Source organism: Microcaecilia unicolor, chromosome 10 (assembly GCF_901765095.1).
Source record: "Microcaecilia unicolor chromosome 10, aMicUni1.1, whole genome shotgun sequence".
NCBI classification, from domain to species: Eukaryota; Metazoa; Chordata; class Amphibia; order Gymnophiona; family Siphonopidae; genus Microcaecilia; species Microcaecilia unicolor.
In genome coordinates, this window is record NC_044040.1 from 139,572,557 (window position 1) to 139,592,695 (window position 20,139).

At 43.4% G+C, this 20,139-nt stretch overlaps 1 protein-coding gene across 1 annotated transcript in view; it reads right to left on the bottom strand.

The window, feature by feature from the left end:
• The window catches only part of CROCC2 (ciliary rootlet coiled-coil, rootletin family member 2), an 825,280-nt gene that overhangs the window by 395,639 nt on the left and 409,502 nt on the right, over positions 1-20,139 (bottom strand). Inside the window, 2 exon segments of the mRNA XM_030216488.1 lie at positions 7,563-7,697; positions 12,606-12,785. Coding sequence (XP_030072348.1) covers positions 7,563-7,697; positions 12,606-12,785 — 315 coding nt within the window.

The window sequence follows — 20,139 nt, forward strand, 5'->3', positions numbered from 1 at the left end:
TGTGTGCTCAGGTAGGTAAAGTTTGACGCATGCATTATTTTGTATTTCATTCCTTTGCAGCTAGGGAAGTGCAGATCAAGGAATGTGCGGGATGATCTTTTGGTATTCCTAGGTGGTAGGTCTATCAGGTCTGACATGTAAGCTGGTGCATCTCCATGGATAATTTTATGAACTAGTGAGCATATTTTAAACGTGATGCATTCCTTGAGTGGGAGCCAGTGTAGTTTTTCTCGTAGGGGCTTGGCGCTTTCAAATTTTGGTTTGCCAAATATGATTCTGGCTGCAGTGTTCTGGGCTGTCTGGAGTTTCTTGATTATTTGTTCTTTGCAGCCGGCATATAGTGCGTTGCAATAATCTAGATGACTGAGCACCATTGATTGTACCAGGTTGCGGAAAACACTCCTTGGGAAGAAAGGTCTTATTCTTTTTAATTTCCACATAGAGTGGAACATCTTCTTGGTTATGTTTTTCGCGTGGTTCCCTAGTGTTAGGTGTCGATCAATAGTGACTCCAAGTATTTTTAGGGTTTCTGAGATAGGAAGGTTTAGAGTTGGTGTGTTAATGGCGGTGAATTCTTTCTTGTTATGTTGTGAGGTGAGTATTAAGCACTGGGTTTTATCTGCATTGAGTTTTAGCCGAAATGCGTCCGCCCAAGAATGCATGATTTTGAGACTTTGGTTGATGTCATTGGAAATTTCTTTTAGATCTTTTTTGAATGGGATGTAGATCGTTACGCCGTCTGCGTAAATGTATGGATTAAGGTTTTGATTTGATAGTAATTTGGCCAGTGGTATCATCATTAAGTTGAATAGAGTCGGTGAGAGGGGGGATCCTTGTGGTACTCCACATTCAGGTACCCATGCTGCTGAAATAGTCAAATTAGATGTTACTTGGTATGATCTTGTGGTTAATTCAACATCAAAAGTTTGTTTAAAAATTGTGGGCCGATATTCAAAGCAATTTAAGTAAGCAGGAGAGGCTCTTGCCTGCTTAAATAGCTTCCCGTCACCTAACTGGGGATATTCAGTGGCACTTAACCAGAGAGTGCTGTACAATGTTTCCCCTCCCCCCCCCCCCCCCCCCCCCCCCAATGAGTGGAGGAGTAGCCTAGTAGTTAGTGCAGTGGACTTTGATCCTGGGGAACTGAGTTCGATTTCCACTGCAGCTCCTTGTGACTCTGGGCAAGTCACTTAACCCTCCATTACCCCTGGTACAAAATAAGTACCTGAATATATGTAAACTGTTTTGAATATAGTTGCAAAAAAACCTCAGAACGGCAATATATCAAGTCCCATTTCCATTTCCCCTTTCCTTCCCTCTCCCCTCCCAACCTGTGTCAAGACACCCCCCAGAAGACCCCCCCCCCCCAGCAGTGCAGGCAGGCCCTCCTTCTGGGCCCACTTGTATCCCTGGTAGTCCAGCGGGGTCGTTGGTGGCAAGAGTGCTGAATATCAGGGGAAAGGTTTTTAACATATCCTTAAACTTATTTATTTCAGCCAATACAAAGTACATAAGTACATAAGTACATAAGTACATAAGTAGTGCCATACTGGGAAAGACCAAAGGTCCATCTAGCCCAGCATCCTGTCACCGACAGTGGCCAATCCAGGTCAAGGGCACCTGGCACGCTCCCCAAACGTAAAAACATTCCAGACAAGTTGTACCTAAAAATGAGGAATTTTTCCAGTCCATTTAATAGCGGTCTATGGACTTGTCCTTTAGGAATCTATCTAACCCCTTTTTAAACTCCGTCAAGCTAACCGCCCGTACCACGTTCTCCGGCAATGAATTCCAGAGTCTAATTACACGTTGGGTGAAGAAAAATTTTCTCCGATTCGTTTTAAATTTACCACACTGTAGCTTCAACTCATGCCCTCTAGTCCTAGTATTTTTGGATAGCGTGAACAGTCGCTTCACCTCCACCCGATCCATTCCACTCATTATTTTATACACTTCTATCATATCTCCCCTCAGCCGTCTCTTCTCCAAGCTGAAAAGCCCTAGCCTTCTCAGCCTCTCTTCATAGGAAAGTCGTCCCATCCCCACTATCATTTTCGTCGCCCTTCGCTGTACCTTTTCCAATTCTACTATATCTTTTTTGAGATACGGAGACCAGTACTGAACACAATACTCCAGGTGCGGTCGCACCATGGAGCGATACAACGGCATTATAACATCCGCACACCTGGACTCCATACCCTTCTTAATAACACCCAACATTCTATTCGCTTTCCTAGCCGCAGCAGCACACTGAGCAGAAGGTTTCAGCGTATCATCGACGACGACACTCCTAACGCGGAACCTTGCAAGACGATTATTCCACAAAAAAGGTGCTACATAAAAAAAAGCCTTGGACTGCGTAGACACTCATCTAGCTCTCTTCAAATTTAGCATGATCATTCTGTTATCCTGTAAGTTCCATAAAATTCTAGTTGAAGTGCAAGGGAGAGAGTCATAGAATGCAAGTACCAGGGGCTATAGGTGGGCCTGGGTGGGCCCAGGCTCACCCATTCTCAGTTCAGGCCAACCCAGTCTTTCACGACCCTCCAATCGGTGCTGGTCTGGCTGCCAGGGGCGTAGCCACGGGTGGGCCTGGACAGGCCGAGGCCCAGCCACTTTCCCTCCAGGCTCGCCCACCCAACACACACCTGCCAAGTCTCTCACGAAACACATGGCGCCAGCTCCCATTTCCGGCCACTGCTGCTTCTCCTGTTGAGCAGCAATGGACACTACAAAAACAAAGGAGGTAAATTAAACAAGCAAAAATGTTTTTAAAAAGCAAGCGCGGCACCGCAGGCAGCCATCAGGCATTGGCTGTCGACTCTGCAGCCACTCCTTTCGCCTTGCACGTCGCTACACTCCTCCAGGGTCTTACTCCAGGGGCAGTGATGTGAGGCGAGAGGAGCGGCTGCAGAACCGACAGCCAATGCCTGATGGCTGCCTGCGATGCCGCGCTTGCTTTAAAAAAAAATGTTTGCTTGTTTAAATGTCCTCTTTTGTTTTTGTAGCGGCCGCTGCTGCTCAACAGAAGAAGCAGCAATGGCCGGAAATGGGAGCTGGTGCCACGTGCTTCATGAGAGACTTGGCAGGTCTGTGTTGGGTGGGTGGGCCTGGATGGAAAGAAGGGGATAGAGAGAGAGAGACACACACTGGATGGAAGAATCGGAAGAGGGGGCTAGACGGATGGAAGGATGGGGAGAGAAAGAGGGAAAACAGATGGAAGGATGAGGAGAGAAAGACACGATGGAAGGATTTTTTAAAATTTTGTTACATTTGTACCCCGTGCTTTCCCACTCATGGCGGGCTCAATGCGGTGGGGCAATGGAGGGTTAAGTGACTTGGCCAGAGTCACAAGGAGCTGCCTGTGTCTGAAGTGGGAATCAAACTCAGTTCCTCAGGACCAAAGTCCACCACCCTAACCACTAGGCCACTCCTCCACTCTGGGGATGGGGAGAGAAAGGGGGAGATGGATGAATGGGTGCAAAGAGAAAGGGGAGAGATTGGAAGGATGTGGAGAGATAAGGGGCACTGAACAGAAAAGGGTAGAGAGAGAGAGAGAGAGAGACACTGGATAGAAGGAGGGGGAGAGAGACATTAGATGGAAGGATCAGGAGAGAGGGTAGACGGGTGGAAGGATGGGGAGAGAAAGAGGGAAGACGTTGGATGGAAGGTTAGGGAGAAAGAGGAGAGCTGCTGGATGGAAAAGGGGAGTAGAGAAAGACTGAAGAATAAGAGGAAAGGGAATGGGGAGAACAAGGGTGAGAAAAAGATGAAAAGCCATAGGTAGATGAAGGAAAAAGAAGGAAATTAAAGAATGAACAGTAAGAATGAATTAAATCTGGACAGAGAGGCTGAAAAATATTGAAGAAAGTAAAGAAAAAGGAGAGGAAAATGAGTTACGGACCAAGAAAGGGATCTGGGTGTCGTCGTTGATAATACACTGAAACCTTCTGCTTAGTGTGCTGCTGCGGCTAGGAAAGCGAATAGAATGTTGGGTATTATTAGGAAAAGGTATGGAAAACAGGTGTGAGAATGTTATAATGCCATTGTATCGCTCCATGGTGCAACCGCACCTTGAGTAGTGTGTTCAATTCTGGTCGCCGCATCTCAAGAAAGATATAGTAGAATTGGAAAAGGTGCAGCGAAGGACGACTTCCCTATGAAGAAAGACTAAGGAGGCTAGGGCTTTTCAGCTTGAAGAAGAGACGGCTGAGGGGAGACATGATAGAGGTATATAAAATAATGAGTGGAGTGGAACAGGTGGATGTGAAGCGTCTGTTCGCGCTTTCCAAAAATTACTACTACTACTACTACTATTTAGCATTTCTATAGCGCTACAAGGACTAGGGGACATGCGATGAAACTACAGTGTAGTAAATTTAAAACAAATCAGAGAAAAACTTTCTTCACCCAATGCATAATTAAACTCTGGAATTTGTTGCCGGAGAACATGGTGAAGACGGTTAGCTTGGCAGAGTTCAAAAAGGGGTTAGACGGTTTTCTAAAGAACAAGTCCATAAACCACTACTAAATGGACTTGGAAAAAATCCACAATTCCAGGAATAACATGTATAGAATGTTTGTACGTTTGGGAAGCTCACCAGGTGCCCTTGGCCTGGATTGGCCGCTGTCGTGGACAGGATGCTGGGCTCGATGGACCCTTGGTCTTTTCCCAGTGTGGCATTACTTATGTATGTACTTAAGAGTTAAGCGAAAATGAAGGAAAGCAGAATCTAGAGACTGGGAGCAACACAATGAGAAAAAGTAAATGGCCATACAACAAAGGTAAAGAAAATAATTTTATTTTTAATTTAGGATCAAGTAATATGGTACCTGTGTTAATAACGTTTCAGAGACCAATACTTCCTTAGGTCAGGAGAGGATACCATAACAGCATTATACTGACCTGAGGCAGGAGGGTTTGGCCTCTGAAAGCTCTTTGAAAAGGGTGTTAGGCTATTAAATAAATTATTTTCTGAAACCTGATGCACTGAAAAGCAGCAGTTTACCCCTGTGTGGCAAACGCATCTGATTAGTGTGACTAAATTTTGCTGGGAGAGGGGGGTAGAGAGAAAATTTTGTGCCCACCCACTTTGGGTTCAGGTCCACCCAAAATTGGCAGTCTGGTTAGGCCACTGGCAAGTACACTGGACACAGTCCATAATATTATTTATGGGCCAGGGTCAGCAATTTAAATTTTACTCTATACAATATAGGCAACCAGTGGTACTTCAAAATATGGAGCAATGTGATCATACGTTCCACCATCCTATATAATAAAACGCACCTCCAATATTCTGAAGCTGACTGCATGGCTGAGGCATTCCTGCTCTCTGTATCCATCTCCTGAATTGACATCACGTACTTCCGGGTTCGTCACAAGCAGAAGTGACCAACCACACAAGGTTTCTCGGCTTCAGAATGTTGGAGGTGCATTCTATTAAATAGGATTGGTCAGTTCCTTGAAGCACAGCCAGAGCTCAGCGTCCTGCACAGTAACGCTCAGACACCAGAGAGAGAGCGGGGGGGGGCCTGACACCAGAGACAGGAAGGGAGGGGGTCCTGACAACAGATAGGGAGGGAGGTATCTCTGTCACACACACACACTCTCTCACACACTCTCTCTCTCTCTCATAGTCAATGTCTTTCTCTCTCTCACTCTCAAACACTGTCTCTCACACACTCTATGTCTCACACTGTATCACATTCACTCTCTATGTGTCACACAGTCACTCACACACTCTCTTTGTCTCATACACTCAGTCTCACAGAGAGTCTGTGTCTCACACACACTCTCTCTCTCGCACACACTGTATCTGTGTGAAACACACTCTCTCTCTCACACACTGTGTCTCACATACGCACTTGCACACACTCTCATTCTCACACACAAACTCTCTCTCTCACAGACACACTCGCACCCAGACTCAATCTCTCTCTCACACACACACACATACACTCACACATTCACTCTCTCTCTCTCACACACAGTCACTCTCACATACACTCTCTCAAACATACACACTCCGAGGAAAACCTTGCTAGCGCCCGTTTCATTTGTGTCAGAAACAAGCCTTTTTTACTAGTTACTTAATAATCTTAACGCCGCATTTTGTAGTGTCTGCAACTGTCTAACGTTTGAACTTGAGGTTCCAGCATATATTATATTTGCATAGTCAATCCCAGACACAAGCAGTGCATGCAATAAAGTATGCAGTGTTTTTTCATCAAAATAATGCTTAACCGACCGTAATCATCTTAAATGTATAAAACCCTTTTCTAATAACTTCAGATACATGATCTTTAAAGGTCAGTTGTGAGTCCACCTACACCCCCAAATATTTCACTCTCCACTCCAACCTGATCCACCAGTGTCTTTATTCTCTCTGCCCCCCTGTTCAGTGATACACTCTCTGTTTACCCCTTTCCTAGCTACACCACTCTCTCTGATTCTCCCCAGTCCTTACTGTTTTTCTCAATCATAAGCCCAAATCCACCACTTTCCAGATCCTTCCCACCATCACTGCTCTGAGTTTGTTCCTCTTTCAGCCTGCTCCAACCACTACTAAACAGTGTTGCTGCTGCTCTTGGTTTGTTCCTACTTCAGGTCAATGCTGCTGCTACTACTACTCTCTGCCATCACAATCTATCCCTATTCCAGTTGCTATGCTTAACAGAAGATGGAAGGCTGGGTACAGAGTCCTTGCATGCTCCTCTTTCAAGCTCCACAGTTATCATACTCCTAGCAGGAGGCAGGGCTTGGAAGAGGAGCATACACAGATTCGTTCTCGTGCAGTGTCCTTTCCTAAGCACAATGGTAATAACAGGAGCAGTCTGTGAGAAGAAGCAGGAACAAACTGAGAGAAGCAGCAGCATAGTTTAGCAGTAGTTGATCCTGCAAGTCTTTTTCAGATGCTCCTGTAGCAGGTGCAGTGTTTGAGCTCAGCTCAGAATGATGCATTTTTAAAGCATGAGAGGTTCTGTAGGATGGGAAGAGGAAAACCCGCATTTACATTGGTTGGTTTTCTGGTTCTGCTGCTACTAGACTCCCTTTAGAAAAACTGATCAGACCGGCCAAATACCAGATGGTTTGCTTCCCCAACTTGTGTTTCAGGTCTTAGTTATACTAATTCTCTATTGTCTCCATGCTTTCCAAAATTATTGTAAACCACCTAGTTGTTCTTGTAATTATGGGCAGTAAACAAATACTCTAAAATAAATTTATTATATGCTTCCTCTGAATACCTACTGCTTGCTGCTACTAGACAAAGGAAGCTGGGCAGAATGGACCTTTGTTCTTACCAAGTTTGGAAGTTCTTGAGTTTTATGTTCTCATTCATTTCCTGTATGATTGTGTTATAGCAGATGGTGCAAAACCCAATCAAATAGACATCAACAGCGCAGGTTTTCACAGGGTAGGGCTTTGTTAGTGCTAGCTATAACCCAGCAGTATAAGTTTGCTAAAAGCAGAAACCTGTCAGATTCACTTAGGACTATTCAATTCTAAAGTTATTCCATGTATGTATTAACACAACATGAAGAACCAGGAACATGATATTCACCTTATCCAGCTCCTGCCGATTCAGAGCCTCTTGTTTCACCAGATCAATCTCCAAGTTAGCATTTGTAAGCTCTCGCAGAGCCTGGTTGAGCTTTTCTGAAAGGAGATTCTTCTCTGATTCTTTCACAAACAATGCCTAGGAAGTGGGAATAGACAAAAATAAATAAAGAGTGCTCCCAGAGAAGTCCTAGGTGAAAATCCCACCAAGGATTCAACCAAGGTATATATGTATTTGTTTTATTTGTTATCCTGATTTCTTGAAAAAAAAACACCCAAACCGGATTATAGAATATTATTATATTTGTTTTCGTAAGCGAATGAAAACCTGGTTATTTAAAAAATATACATTATTTTTATAATATACTTTTGTTATTTTAAATTATTTCTATTACTAGTTTTTAAGATTGTGAACCATCTAGAGGTCTTTGGTGATGATGGTATATAAGAGTCATGTATTCATATTAGTATTATAAAAAAACATACTGGTCAATAGCCAGTGGCAGTTGGCATTTTTTAAACGTTGACTTCTGCTGGCTGAATTAGGACCCGACATTCAATGCCAGGCCATGTCCAGGCACAAGCATTGAATGTCCAGGACCATGAGGCCATGTACTGCCAGGTGGGTCTTATGCGGGTTCCGGTTGATATTCAGCTGGAACCTGCATAAGATACTTATGTGGTCCCCAGCCTGATTATGGGCCAGGTCTTACATAATGGAAAACAGGTCCTCCCACCCTTCTAATTCCAATACCCCCTCCCTCCACCCCCCGATTCTAATTCCTCCTCCCTCCTCCTGAAAATATTGCAATGCACCAGCCAGATCCTCTCTACCCCTCCTCACCCCCATAGGCTCCACCAGGTCTATCTCTAATATCATTTTGATGGTATAGGCATCCAATGGGCAGAAATGATGCCCACTCGCTCTTACCCATCATGCCTCTGGCCACAAAATGGCTGCTGAAACCTCTAGAGGTTGTTGCGACCACGTTGAGGCTGGAATCACAAGGGCCAGGAGCTAGTGGGCATCGATCCTGCCTATACCACCAATGATATTAAAGATAGGCTGAGGAAGGGGGGCTACATGGTGGGGTGAGGATCTGGCTGGGGAATTGCTATCTCATCAGGGGGTGGGGGAGGGAGGGGGAATTAGAATCGGGGTGGGGGGGGGAGTAAATAGCCAACCAAGGGAGAAGGTTATTGTGTTGGTTCAGCTTCCTAGCCAGAGTACTATCTATGCAAGGGGACCAGGATTGGCTAACAGTCACTGTCCTTTCTCCTAACATCATTGCAAAGGACTAAATATATTCCAGCCTCCAAGTTGCAACATTTCTTTAATCCAATGTAGAAATATCTTTGACTAGCACAGTCTCTAACCCTAAGGAGCCAGGAGTGAAATTCAGCTTATGAGCCTATAATGCTACTATACTATTTCAGGAGCAACAGGTACGGGAACCCTGCCTTTCATCACTGCCTAAGTGGACCAGAAAGAAGAAAGGAAAAAGAAATGCTATGCTACCAGGCTGGAGCTACACAGTTACCAAGGTAAAGCCCTCTGCACCAGATAACCCTCTGAGCAGCTTAGTAATTTTACTCCGAGAACAGTTTTTATATCAGGGAAGTGAAGGAAAAGAACACTACAAGAATATCAGTTAATATATCTGTTTGGAAATATAAGGGATGCACATGTAGTAAACCTCTTCACAGTTTGTAACTATCTAACTGTGTGTCTTGCTTGATTACAGAAGGCATCTATGGGATTAATTTCATAAGATGCCATAATATGGCTGAGCCAACCCTTTTCCATACTCCCAATATTACAGGAATGTGTGTATGTATGGGGGGAGGGGAGGGGAGGGGAGGGGAGGGGAGTTCTCAACCATGGTCTGGAGAGGCAGAGGTTGCTTGATGGGCAAAATTATTCATGCATGCAAAGGTGCTCCAAGTATAGAATGTTAGGATTTTGGCAAGCAGAATCTTTTGTGAAGGGCCAGCCACAGGAGGGTTTTTGTGATCGGCCTGCCACCTCTAAAAGGGAGTGGGAGGTAGTAGGAAGGATGTGTGGTAAATATGTTCAAAATTGACTCCTTTATGAGTAAACGTTTTGATAAGGGATGGGATTTTGAGGGTGTTGTCGCAGTGGTATGGTTTGGGCCATTCCCCTTTTTGGATGGTACTTGAAGGGTGTTCTAAATGAAAAATTTAACAGGGGTCAAAGAAAGGAGTGTGAGGGGATCCATTTGTGATACCATAATGGGCCAAATGAGGAAAAGAGGCAAGGTCTTGTGTTACCGCAGGCCATGCTATGTGGGGGTTTTGTGCAAAGTATTTGTAAAGAATTGAGGGTTATATTACTACTGAGAAGTTATTACATCTTGATTTGTTGTACGAAGGATGGTTTGATGGTTTAAATGTGTTAATTTTCATAATAAAGTTGTGGCTGGTTATTGCCACGTGCAAGTTATTTTGTTGTAATTTTGGTGGTGAGAGTAACAGTGACAAAATGGGAAGGTGAAATGCAAATGCTTATGTTATGAGAGAAGAGTGTGGTATGAGTGGGTTCTGTGCCAGCTAGCCTTCTTGCTCTGCTAGTCCTGGCTCTGTCCTCAACCAGTCCAAAACAAAACAAATAACAAACATTTGAGTAGCTCATTGATGCTCTACCTAAACCCAGGGTTATATTTGAATAGGTTGTTGCAGTCAGAAAACAGATATTTGGGTTTGTGCATTTTATAAAAGGCTCAGTGAACGCAGATCCTTTCATATGTATAGTATCGCTATAGAAGCCATTATATTTGATGCCATGCAGAAATGAAGTATTTATAAAAACCAAGGGGTTTATATTCAAAGCAATTTAACCAGCCAGAAATGACTTTGGTTTGGTTAAATCGCTTGCTCAGGGCTAATCGTTTCAATTTGGGTTTCAACGTGCACATAATGTTAAGACACTATTAACTTCAATGGTTTGTTTCTTATTTGACAGGAAGATCTATGGTTGTTTGAAGTGGTGTGGAGGTGTCAGATATAGTTGATGTTGTGTGTGGTGTTCTACAGGGGTCAGCGTTACCAGCATTGTTGTTTAACATCTACTTAGCTCCATTGGGGTCAAGTATTGCAGTCCTTAGGAGTGTCATATCATTTCTATGCAGATTGCGTTCAGTTTTTTGGGGGGTGTAGCTTTGGATCATCAGTTGAGCAATTGTATGATGAGAATACAGCAGTGGATGAAAGAAAATGGTTTAGTGTTGAATGTGGCAAAAGCCAATGTAATGGTTATAGGTACAGAAGAGTGGCCAGAGAAGGTTTGTTTGGGGAATATGTATGTTCCGGTGAAGAAATAACTGAAACTTGGGCGTTGTGTTGGATTGCAAGCTTACTCAGGTTGTGAGTGGGATTCAAAAAACTTTCAAATTTTTCCATATGATAGTTAAATTGAAACCGATGCTGCGTTTGCATGATTTCCGGAGTGCACTTCAAAGTATGGTTTTGGTGCAGCTGGATTACTGCAATGCATTGTACATTGGCATGTCTGCATCAAGCGTAAAACCATTGCAAGCAATCCAGAACACAGCTGCTCGAGTTTTAGTGGGAGTATCAAAGTTCTCTCATATTTCTCTAGTGCTTAAGCAGTTGCTCTGGTTACCAGTGCAACATAGAATACAATTTAAGGTACTGATGGTCCAATACCAGACATTGTATACTGCTGCACCATATTATATGAAACAAGTTTTGTCAATCTACCAGCCAAGATGGGTATTAAGACAGAGACTGCCATGTGACTGTCAACAGATGAGGTAGTGCGTTTACATTATGCTGACACAAGGACTTCTGCATTTGTGTCGGCAGGAATTTCATTATGGAATGCTCTCCCTGGACAGTTTTGCTTTTGTGATATTGTGCAGTTTAAAAAGTTATTGAAGACTAAGCTTTTTGTGGCTGCATTTTTTTTACTATTTTGCTGATATTGTGGGGACGTTATTGTAGTATATTCTGCTATGTATTGTCCTGTGCTATAATGTGTAATGGATTATGTATGTTTTATTGGAAACCACCTAGTTTTAGGTAGTCTATAAATTTTAAAAATAAATAAAATAAAAAAATATTTAGTGGCACTTAACCGGTTAGGGAAAGGGAAAAGGGATGGGACTTGATATACCGCCTTTCTGTGGTTACAATCAAAGCGGTTTGCATATTATTTACAGGTATTTATTTTGTACCTGGGGTAGTGGAGGGTTAAGTGAATTGCCCAGAGTCACAAGGAGCTGCAGAGGGAATCAAACTCAGTTCCCCAGGATCAAAGCCTATTGCACTAAGCAAAAGTATGTTTTTCAAGACCAGAAAGGTCAGCATAATTCTCCCTCTCAAGCACTCATCCCAGTCCCAGGTCAGAATAATGTTAGGCGGAGCTTATGTTTACCTTGGAATAGATGCCAACAGGAAATTATTTGAGCTATATGTATATTACAGTTCTAAAACACAAAATATGCAAGCACTTTCAAGGGCTTCCGAAACTATGCCAAGAACATGCTTACTTTATATCTCAGCATGCTGTCACATATAAGTTCAAGTAGCTTCTTTTATGAAATTGCTACTTATGCATATAGCCTGATTTTACTTGTAAATCCTTCATTCCCATATGTAAATGGTGCACACGCCTTCTAAAATCAATTCCATAAATTTTCACTTCATGCATATAAGTGCTGAATGAGCTAAGTAGTAGTAGTAGCTTTGAAAATTTAGCCCTGAGCTTCTGACTGAGAATTTGGTGCACAAAAAAGGATCATGTTTTTATATTACTTTCTGGAGAAGCTCAGCTGTGGCAACTATGAGCTTCTTCACAGGGAGTGCCTCTTTCTTCTTTCCATATCATATTTCCTGCAGTAGTTGTTGACTTCTCCACCATATTCCTCACAACTCCCCCATGTTTCTCATGCACATTCCAATACTAATGCTCACCACTTCAGCCCCCTTCCTCATTTTCTGCGCATTATTTACTATCTCCTCCTCTCACAGATCTCTCTCCTTAGTTCTCTGCCTGCCTCTTTACCTTTTGCTTCTCATTCTCCACCAGCAGAAGGCTTTTGTCCCTTTCCTCCTGTAGACAAAAGATCTCCTCAGTAAGTTCTCTTTTCTCTGCTTCGTACTTTGAAGTCAGCTCTTCTTTTTCTTGCTGTAGTCTATGCACTGCTTCCTCCTTCTCTTCTGTCAGTATCTTGTGTAGGTTCCCCTGGGTAGACAGAGATACAGAACTATCAGTAGATGCATTCAGATACTACATAACTCCTCCCTCACCCCTGCTCCACAAATAAGCTTGAGAGCTCTATTGGAGCTCCCTGCCACATCTCTCTCTTTGAAACATGAACTTGGTTGAATAAGAGCTAACCCTTTTTTTTCTCTTATTCCCTTCCTCCTCTCAGAGCCCAAGAGCATTACCAAGATCACATCTTGCCACTGTGTTTGCCTCAACCTACAAAAGACTCAAATATAGGTCTCCCACACCATAACGCACTGCACAGAGATCTAGTCATACAAATGAGCTTACAACTTCCATTATTTTCAGCTCACCAATTCCATCTCCATTCTCCACTACAGTGAAGGTGAAAGTAGCCAAACGGTCTTCACTATTTTAATCACTGTTCTGCCCCCATTTGCATGGATTGCAGCTATCTAATGTGGTCAACAATGTTAGTGCCATGTTTCACTTCTAGCTATGTCAGGGAAGCATGAGTATTTTCCAAAACACTTCCTGGCACATTTCTCTCTCACATGTGCCAGGAAGTGTTTTGAAAAATACTCGTGCTTCCCTGATGCAGAAAGGGCCGGCATTAGGGATGGGCAAACAGTACAATTGCCCTGTGCCCCCATTTTACTGGGGGCGGGGGAGAGGAGCCAACCTGCCTGGTTGAAAGGACAGCCTACAAGCAAGCTTTCGGGCCCGCTCCCTAGTGTCTGTCCTGGGCCCCATCATGTCTAGCACGAGCCCTGGATGCAGATAGAAGTGAAACATGGCACTATGTTGGAGGCTCTTCTGGACTTGACTTGCACTAGACTGACTAAGCTAAGTCTTAGAGATTTTATAATATATGATAAATTGAGAAAAATTGAATTTGAAGCGTATGAATACATAGGACAATTAAATAGAGAGATGTGGTAGCAGTGTTAGTCCACTTTTAAAGGTAATCAATAGAAATAAAATAAAATATAACATAGAAAAGAAAATAAGATGATACCTTTTTTATTGGACTAACATTTTTTTATTAACTTTCGAAGGTAATCCTTCTTCATTAGATCAGAAATAAGCAAATCTTGATAAATAACAGTATATATATATAAGTGAAGCATCAAAGCATTCCAGTGACAATCTCACAGGATGAGGGTGGGGTGGGTTAGGTGAGTGTCACACTTTTTACATTGAATGATATATATCACTTTGGAAAATGAAATGTGAAGGATTTCTTTATGTTGAATATTTTTCCTTTGTGAATGACTGTGGGATCCTGTGATATGTTTTGGCATAGTTTGCAGCTGGATATATTGCAACATTTGCTTATTTCTGATCTGATGAAGAAGGGTTACTTTTGAAAGCTAATCAAAAATGTATTGTTAGTCCAATAAAAAAGGTATCATCTTATTTTCTTGTCTATGTTTTATTTTATTTCTATTGATTACCTTTAAAAGTGGACTAACACGGCTACCACATCTCTGTACTCAAGATGGAAGATACCGCATATAGCCGCATGAAAAAGCAAATGAACAAACTTATGGAAAAAGAAACAAAAGTGAACAGTCATCTTTATTTTCTGACAATCTGGAAGAAAAATGACATCATCCCCAAAGGACTGAAGATCAAAAATCCTTTGGCTACTACTTACAACTCTCACTATGCAGACAAACTCTGCAAACGCACTAATTAGAAACTAAGAAATGAGCTTATACAACAACTCTACAAGAAGAAGAAAATGATAAAAACCCAAAGAGATGAAATCATAAGGAACATGGAGGAACTACATCCATGCCTTATGAGCCACCTAAAGGAAGTCCTGCAGAACATCCAAGTGGAAAAACAACACATTGCTATCTGCAAAAAAGAAATAAAGCTGTCTTCTCTCCTGCAAAACCACAGAGAGAAAAACATCTCATCTCGGAGCACAGACAGTGCTACAAACCCAGAAACCTCAAACAACTTGGATACATTTTCCAATCCATCTGAGGTATGTGAGAATCAGAACCCAAACAAACCAGGAGATCAAGAAAGTCTGCAGATGCCCCACTGATCACACTATTGGAAATACAAATCAAATGGGGATAGTAAACCTCTTGAACTATCAATTATCACAGCATGAGGTCTCTGTACTCTCCAAAGGACTTTCATTTTGCCCATCTAGCAAGCTGGATGAAATTCAACTATACTCAGACCGGGAAGAATTCTTTAGAAAACTGCGTTGAAGGTACATATCCACAATAAAGAAACTCCCAACAGACTGGAATACAATTTTAAACAAAAGAGCACATATTTAACTCCACAGGATGGACAAAACAACAAACTGAACAATTACATAGAAAGTTTCAGGCATAGGGTAAAATCACAACTTTCCAGCAAACAAAAGACAATTCTGTACAACCTTACTTCACAGAAAGAGCAGCCATAAAAACCCTACAAAACAACCAATGCATTATCATCAAACCTGCAGACAAAGGAGGCTAAGTGGTGATTATGGACACACAAAAATACATTGAAAAAGGACACAGACAGCTCTCAGACAACACATACTGCAGGAAACTAACTGAGGATCTCACACATGATTATACAAAACAGCTGAAAGACCTTATTGAAACACTTCTAAAACAAGTACAGCCACATCTGAAGAAACTCATACCAAACCATCCTTCTGTGGGCACATTCTACATGCTACCAAACATCCATAATCCTGGAAACCCTGCCAATCATACCTGGTATTGGCACACTCATGGGGGAAATATCTGGACTTATAGAGGGGATTCTGAAACCTTTCGTGAACAAGACAAACAGCTTCAAACAAGACACCACAGACTTTCTGAATAAATTAAAAAATATCAAGCAGTTACCACCGGGTACCCTTCTGGTCACAATGGATGTAAAATCACTATACAGCAACATTCCCCATGTAGATGGCATGTGAGAAACTTCTAAAAACATCCACCCTAAACCATCAATACACACCAGAAACTATTACAAAATTCATCAAATTTATTCTAACTCACAACTATCTACACTTTTACAATAAAGTATTTCAGTGACAGTTTTTAAAGGATGAGGGAGGAGTGGGTTAGGTGAGAGACAGGGAGGGCTGAGTGGATGAGGGACAGGGAGATATGCATGGTGATCAGAGGTGACAAAGCAGTGGAATTTCATGGTTTATAATGGGCTAGAAAACCCAGATCTTTGTTAAGTCCTGTCTGGTGGGTGTCAAATATTTAATCATTTTGACTTCAAAGGTCTTACGCTCCTGTATTGTTTTAAAGTTTCCTTTTAGTATTCTTACCATAAAATCATTGGTACAGTGTTCTTGTCTTGTAAAGTACTGTTCCACAGAGGTAACATCCTGGTTGGCACTGGCATTTTTCATATGATGTCTATGTAAATTAAATCTCTTCTTCAGTATCTGACTTGTTTTTCCACTATAACACCCTTTGTCACATTTTTTACACTGGATGACATATACTACATTGGAAGATGAGCATGTGAAGGATACCTTTATGTTGAATATTTTTCCTTTGTGAATGACTGTGTGGTCCTGTGAAATGTTTTGGCATAGTTTGCAGCTGGATATATTGCAAGGATGTATGCCATTCTCTTCTTTTTGGATCTCTGTTGAGAGCTTGCTTTTCACTAGCTTGTGTTTTAAATTGGGTGGCTGTCAGAAGACCAGCACTGGTGGGGATAGGAATATCTCTTCAGTAATTCATCCTCCTGGAGTAGTGGCTGCAGATCTCTTATGATTTTCCTCAGTTTTTCCAGCTCTGAGTTGTATGTCACTACAAGGGGGATTCTAACCGTGACTTTCTTTTCCTTGTACTGTAGCAGATTTTCCCTGGGTGTTTTTAGGGAGGAGGCAATATTCTTGGAGATTATTTTTGGGTGATAGCCTTTCTGGTTGAAGATGCAGTGAGGATTTTGAGGTGCCTATCTCACTTATATCTTACGTAATCTACCTAGATTTCAGCAAAGCTTTTGACACGGTTCCCCACAGGAGGCTCTTGAACAAACTGGACGGGCTGAAGATAAGACCCGAAGTGATGAACTGGATTAGGAACTGGTTGACGGACAGACGCCAGAGAGTGGTGCATGGGCGTAGTTTGACTGTTTCATTTGGGGGGGGCAAAATGGGGCGGAGCATATTATATATTAATATATATATTCAAATGAATATGCTAATATGGAGGAAGGAACGTGGAAGGGAAAAAGAGCTGCCCATCCTGTTTCTTTCCATCCCCTTCTCTTCCCCTCCCCACTCTATCCAGCGTCTCCCTCCCCCTTCAAAGCATCTCCCAAACGACAACGTGGATGCAACAGCAGCAGCTCACACAGGTTTGCTTGCTGTGTTTGTGAACAGCGACGGCTGCGTGGGGGAGTGGAAATGGCTTCCTTACTTCTGTTACAGTGGACGCCTATCTCCTGGCTCACTCCACTCCCGAAGCTGCAGAGGCGAACGGGCAGGTGGGAAAGCAGCAAGCAAGCAGCCACGCTGAACTCCGTCCTTCGCTTCCTGAATCCTGTCCTCTCTGCGTCCCGCCTTTCTCTGATGTCATTTCCTTTGGGGCGGGCGGGACGCTGAAAGGGCAGGATTCAGGAAGCAAAGGACGGAGTTCAGTGTGGCTGCTTGCTTGCTGCTTTCCCACTCGCCCGTTCGCCACTGCGGGAAAGAACTTGTTTTCGTCGTCTTGGTCGTTTGGGGGGGCACTGCCCCCCCTCGCCCCCCCAGTCTATGCCCATGGGGTGGTGGTAAATGGAATTCGCTCGGAGGGAAAGGTGAGTAGTGGAGTGCCTCAGGGATCGGTGCTGGGACCGATTCTGTTCAATATATTTGTGAGTGACATTGCTGAAGGGTTAGAAGGTAAAGTTTGCCTTTTTGCGGATGATACTAAGATTTGTAACAGAGTGGACACCCGGGAGGGAGTGGAAAACGTGAAAAAGGATCTGTGGAAGCTAGAAGAATGGTCTAAGGTTTGGCAATTAAAATTCAATGCGAAGAAATGCAAAGTGATGAGTGATGCACTTAGGGAGTAGAAATCCACGGGAGATGTATGTGTTAGGCGGTGACAGTCTGATAGGTACCGACAGGGAGAGGGATCTTGGGGTGATAGTATCTGAAGACCTGAAGGCGACGAAACAGTGTGGCAAGGCGGTGGCCGTAAGTAGAAGGTTGCTAGGCTGTATAGAGAGGGGAGTGACCAGCAGAAGAAAAGAGATTTTAATGCCCCTGTATAAGTCGTTGGTGAGGCCCCACCTGGAGTATTGTGTTCAGTTTTGGAGGCCGTATCTTGCTAAGGATGTAAAAAGAATTGAAGCGGTGCAAAGAAAAGCTACGAGAATGGTATGGGATTTGCGTTACAAGACGTATGAGGAGAGACTTGCGGACCTGAACATGTATACCCTGGAGGAAAGGAGAAACAGGGGTGATATGATACAGACGTTCAAATATCTGAAAGGTATTAATCCGCAAACGAACCTTTTCCGGAGATGGGAAGGCGGTAGAACTAGAGGCCATGATATGAGATTGAAGGGGGGCAGACTCAAGAAAAATGTCAGGAAGTATTTTTTCACGGAGAGAGTGGTGGATGCTTGGAATGCTCTCCCGCGGGAGGTGGTGGAGAGGAAAACGGTAACGGAATTCAAACATGCACTGGGATAAACATAAAGGAATCCTGTTCCGAGGGAATGGATCCTCAGAAACTTAGCTGAGATTAGGTGGCAGAGCCAGTGGTGGGAAGCGGGGCTGGTTGGGAGGCGGGGATAGTGCTGGGCAGACTTATATGGTCTGTGCCCTGAAAATGACAGATACAAATCAAGGTAAGGTATACACAAAAAGTAGCACATATGAGTTTATCTTGTTGGGCAGACTGGATGGACCGTGCAGGTCTTTTTCTGCCGTCATCTACTATGTTACTATCCTGCTTATTTTTGAAAGTGATCGCCAGCCATCTTCCGACATAAATCGGGAGATGGCCGGCGATCTGTCAAAAGCGGCGAAATCGGTATAATCAACAGCTGCTTTTTTGACAGCATCACTGCTTTCCCGTCGCCTCACGGTCGAAAGTTCAAAGGGGCGTGTCACCGGCAAAGCGAAGGCGAGACATGGGCGGGCATGGGCGTGGCTACCAGATGGCCGGCTTTTGCGGATAATGGAAAAAAAAGAGCGGCGTTAAGCAGTATTTCGCCAGCTTTACTTGGTTCTTTTATTTTCACGACCAAGTCTCAGAAAGGTGCCCCAACTGACCAGATGACCACTGGAGGGAATGGGGGATGACCTCCCCGTTGTCCCCCAGTGGTCACCAACCCCCTCCCACACGACAAAAAATAAAAATAAAGCACTTTTTTGCCAGCCTGTATGCCAGCCTCAAATGTCATACCCAGGTCCCTGACAGCAGTATGCAAGTCCCTGGAGCAGTTTTTAATGGGTGCAGTGCACTTCAGGCAGGCAGACCCAGGTCCACCCCCCCCCCCCTACCTGTTACACTTGTGGTGCTAAGTGTTGAGCCCTCCAAACCCCCCCAACACCCAGTGTACCCACATGTAAGTGCCCCCTTCACCCATAAGGACTATGGTAATGGAGTAGAGGTGTGGGGAGTGGGTTTGGGGGGGGGGATTTGGGGGGGCTCAACACCCAAGGTAAGGGAGCTATGCACCTGGCAGCTTTTTTTGTATTTTTTTAAACATTTTTAGAAGTGCCCCCTAGGGTGCCCTGGCATGTGAGGGGGACCAGTGCATTATAAATGCTGGCTCCTCCCACGACCAAATGCCTTGGACTTCGCTGGGTTTGAGATGGCCGGCATTTTTTTCCATTATCGCTGAAAAACAAAACCAGCGATCTCAAACCCGGTGAACTGTGGCATTTGGCCGGGCTAAACCGTATTATCGAAAAAAAGATGGCTGGCCATCTTTTTCGATAAAACGGTTCCGGCCAGCTTTTGAGCTGCCGCCAAAATAGATCGCCGGTGATTTATTTCGCCAGCGACGTTCGATTATACCCCTCCACGTTATCAAAATTTGCTTATTTCTGATTGACGAAGAAGGGCTATCTTCAAAAGCTAATCAAAAAATGTATTAAGTTAGTCCAATAAAAAAGGAAGCATTTTCGTTTCTATGTTTTATTTTATTCTATTTACATTTATTACCTTTAAAAGTGGACTAACACAGCCACCACATCTCTCTACACTTTAACAATGATATCTATCTACATATCATGGGCACCAGGAGAGAACCCCAATATGCTAACCCCTTTATGGCTGAACTGGAAGAGACATTTTTTAATACATATCAGACTAAAACCCTGAAATACTACCGGTATATCGAAGACATTTTTATGATTTGGACTGAGGGG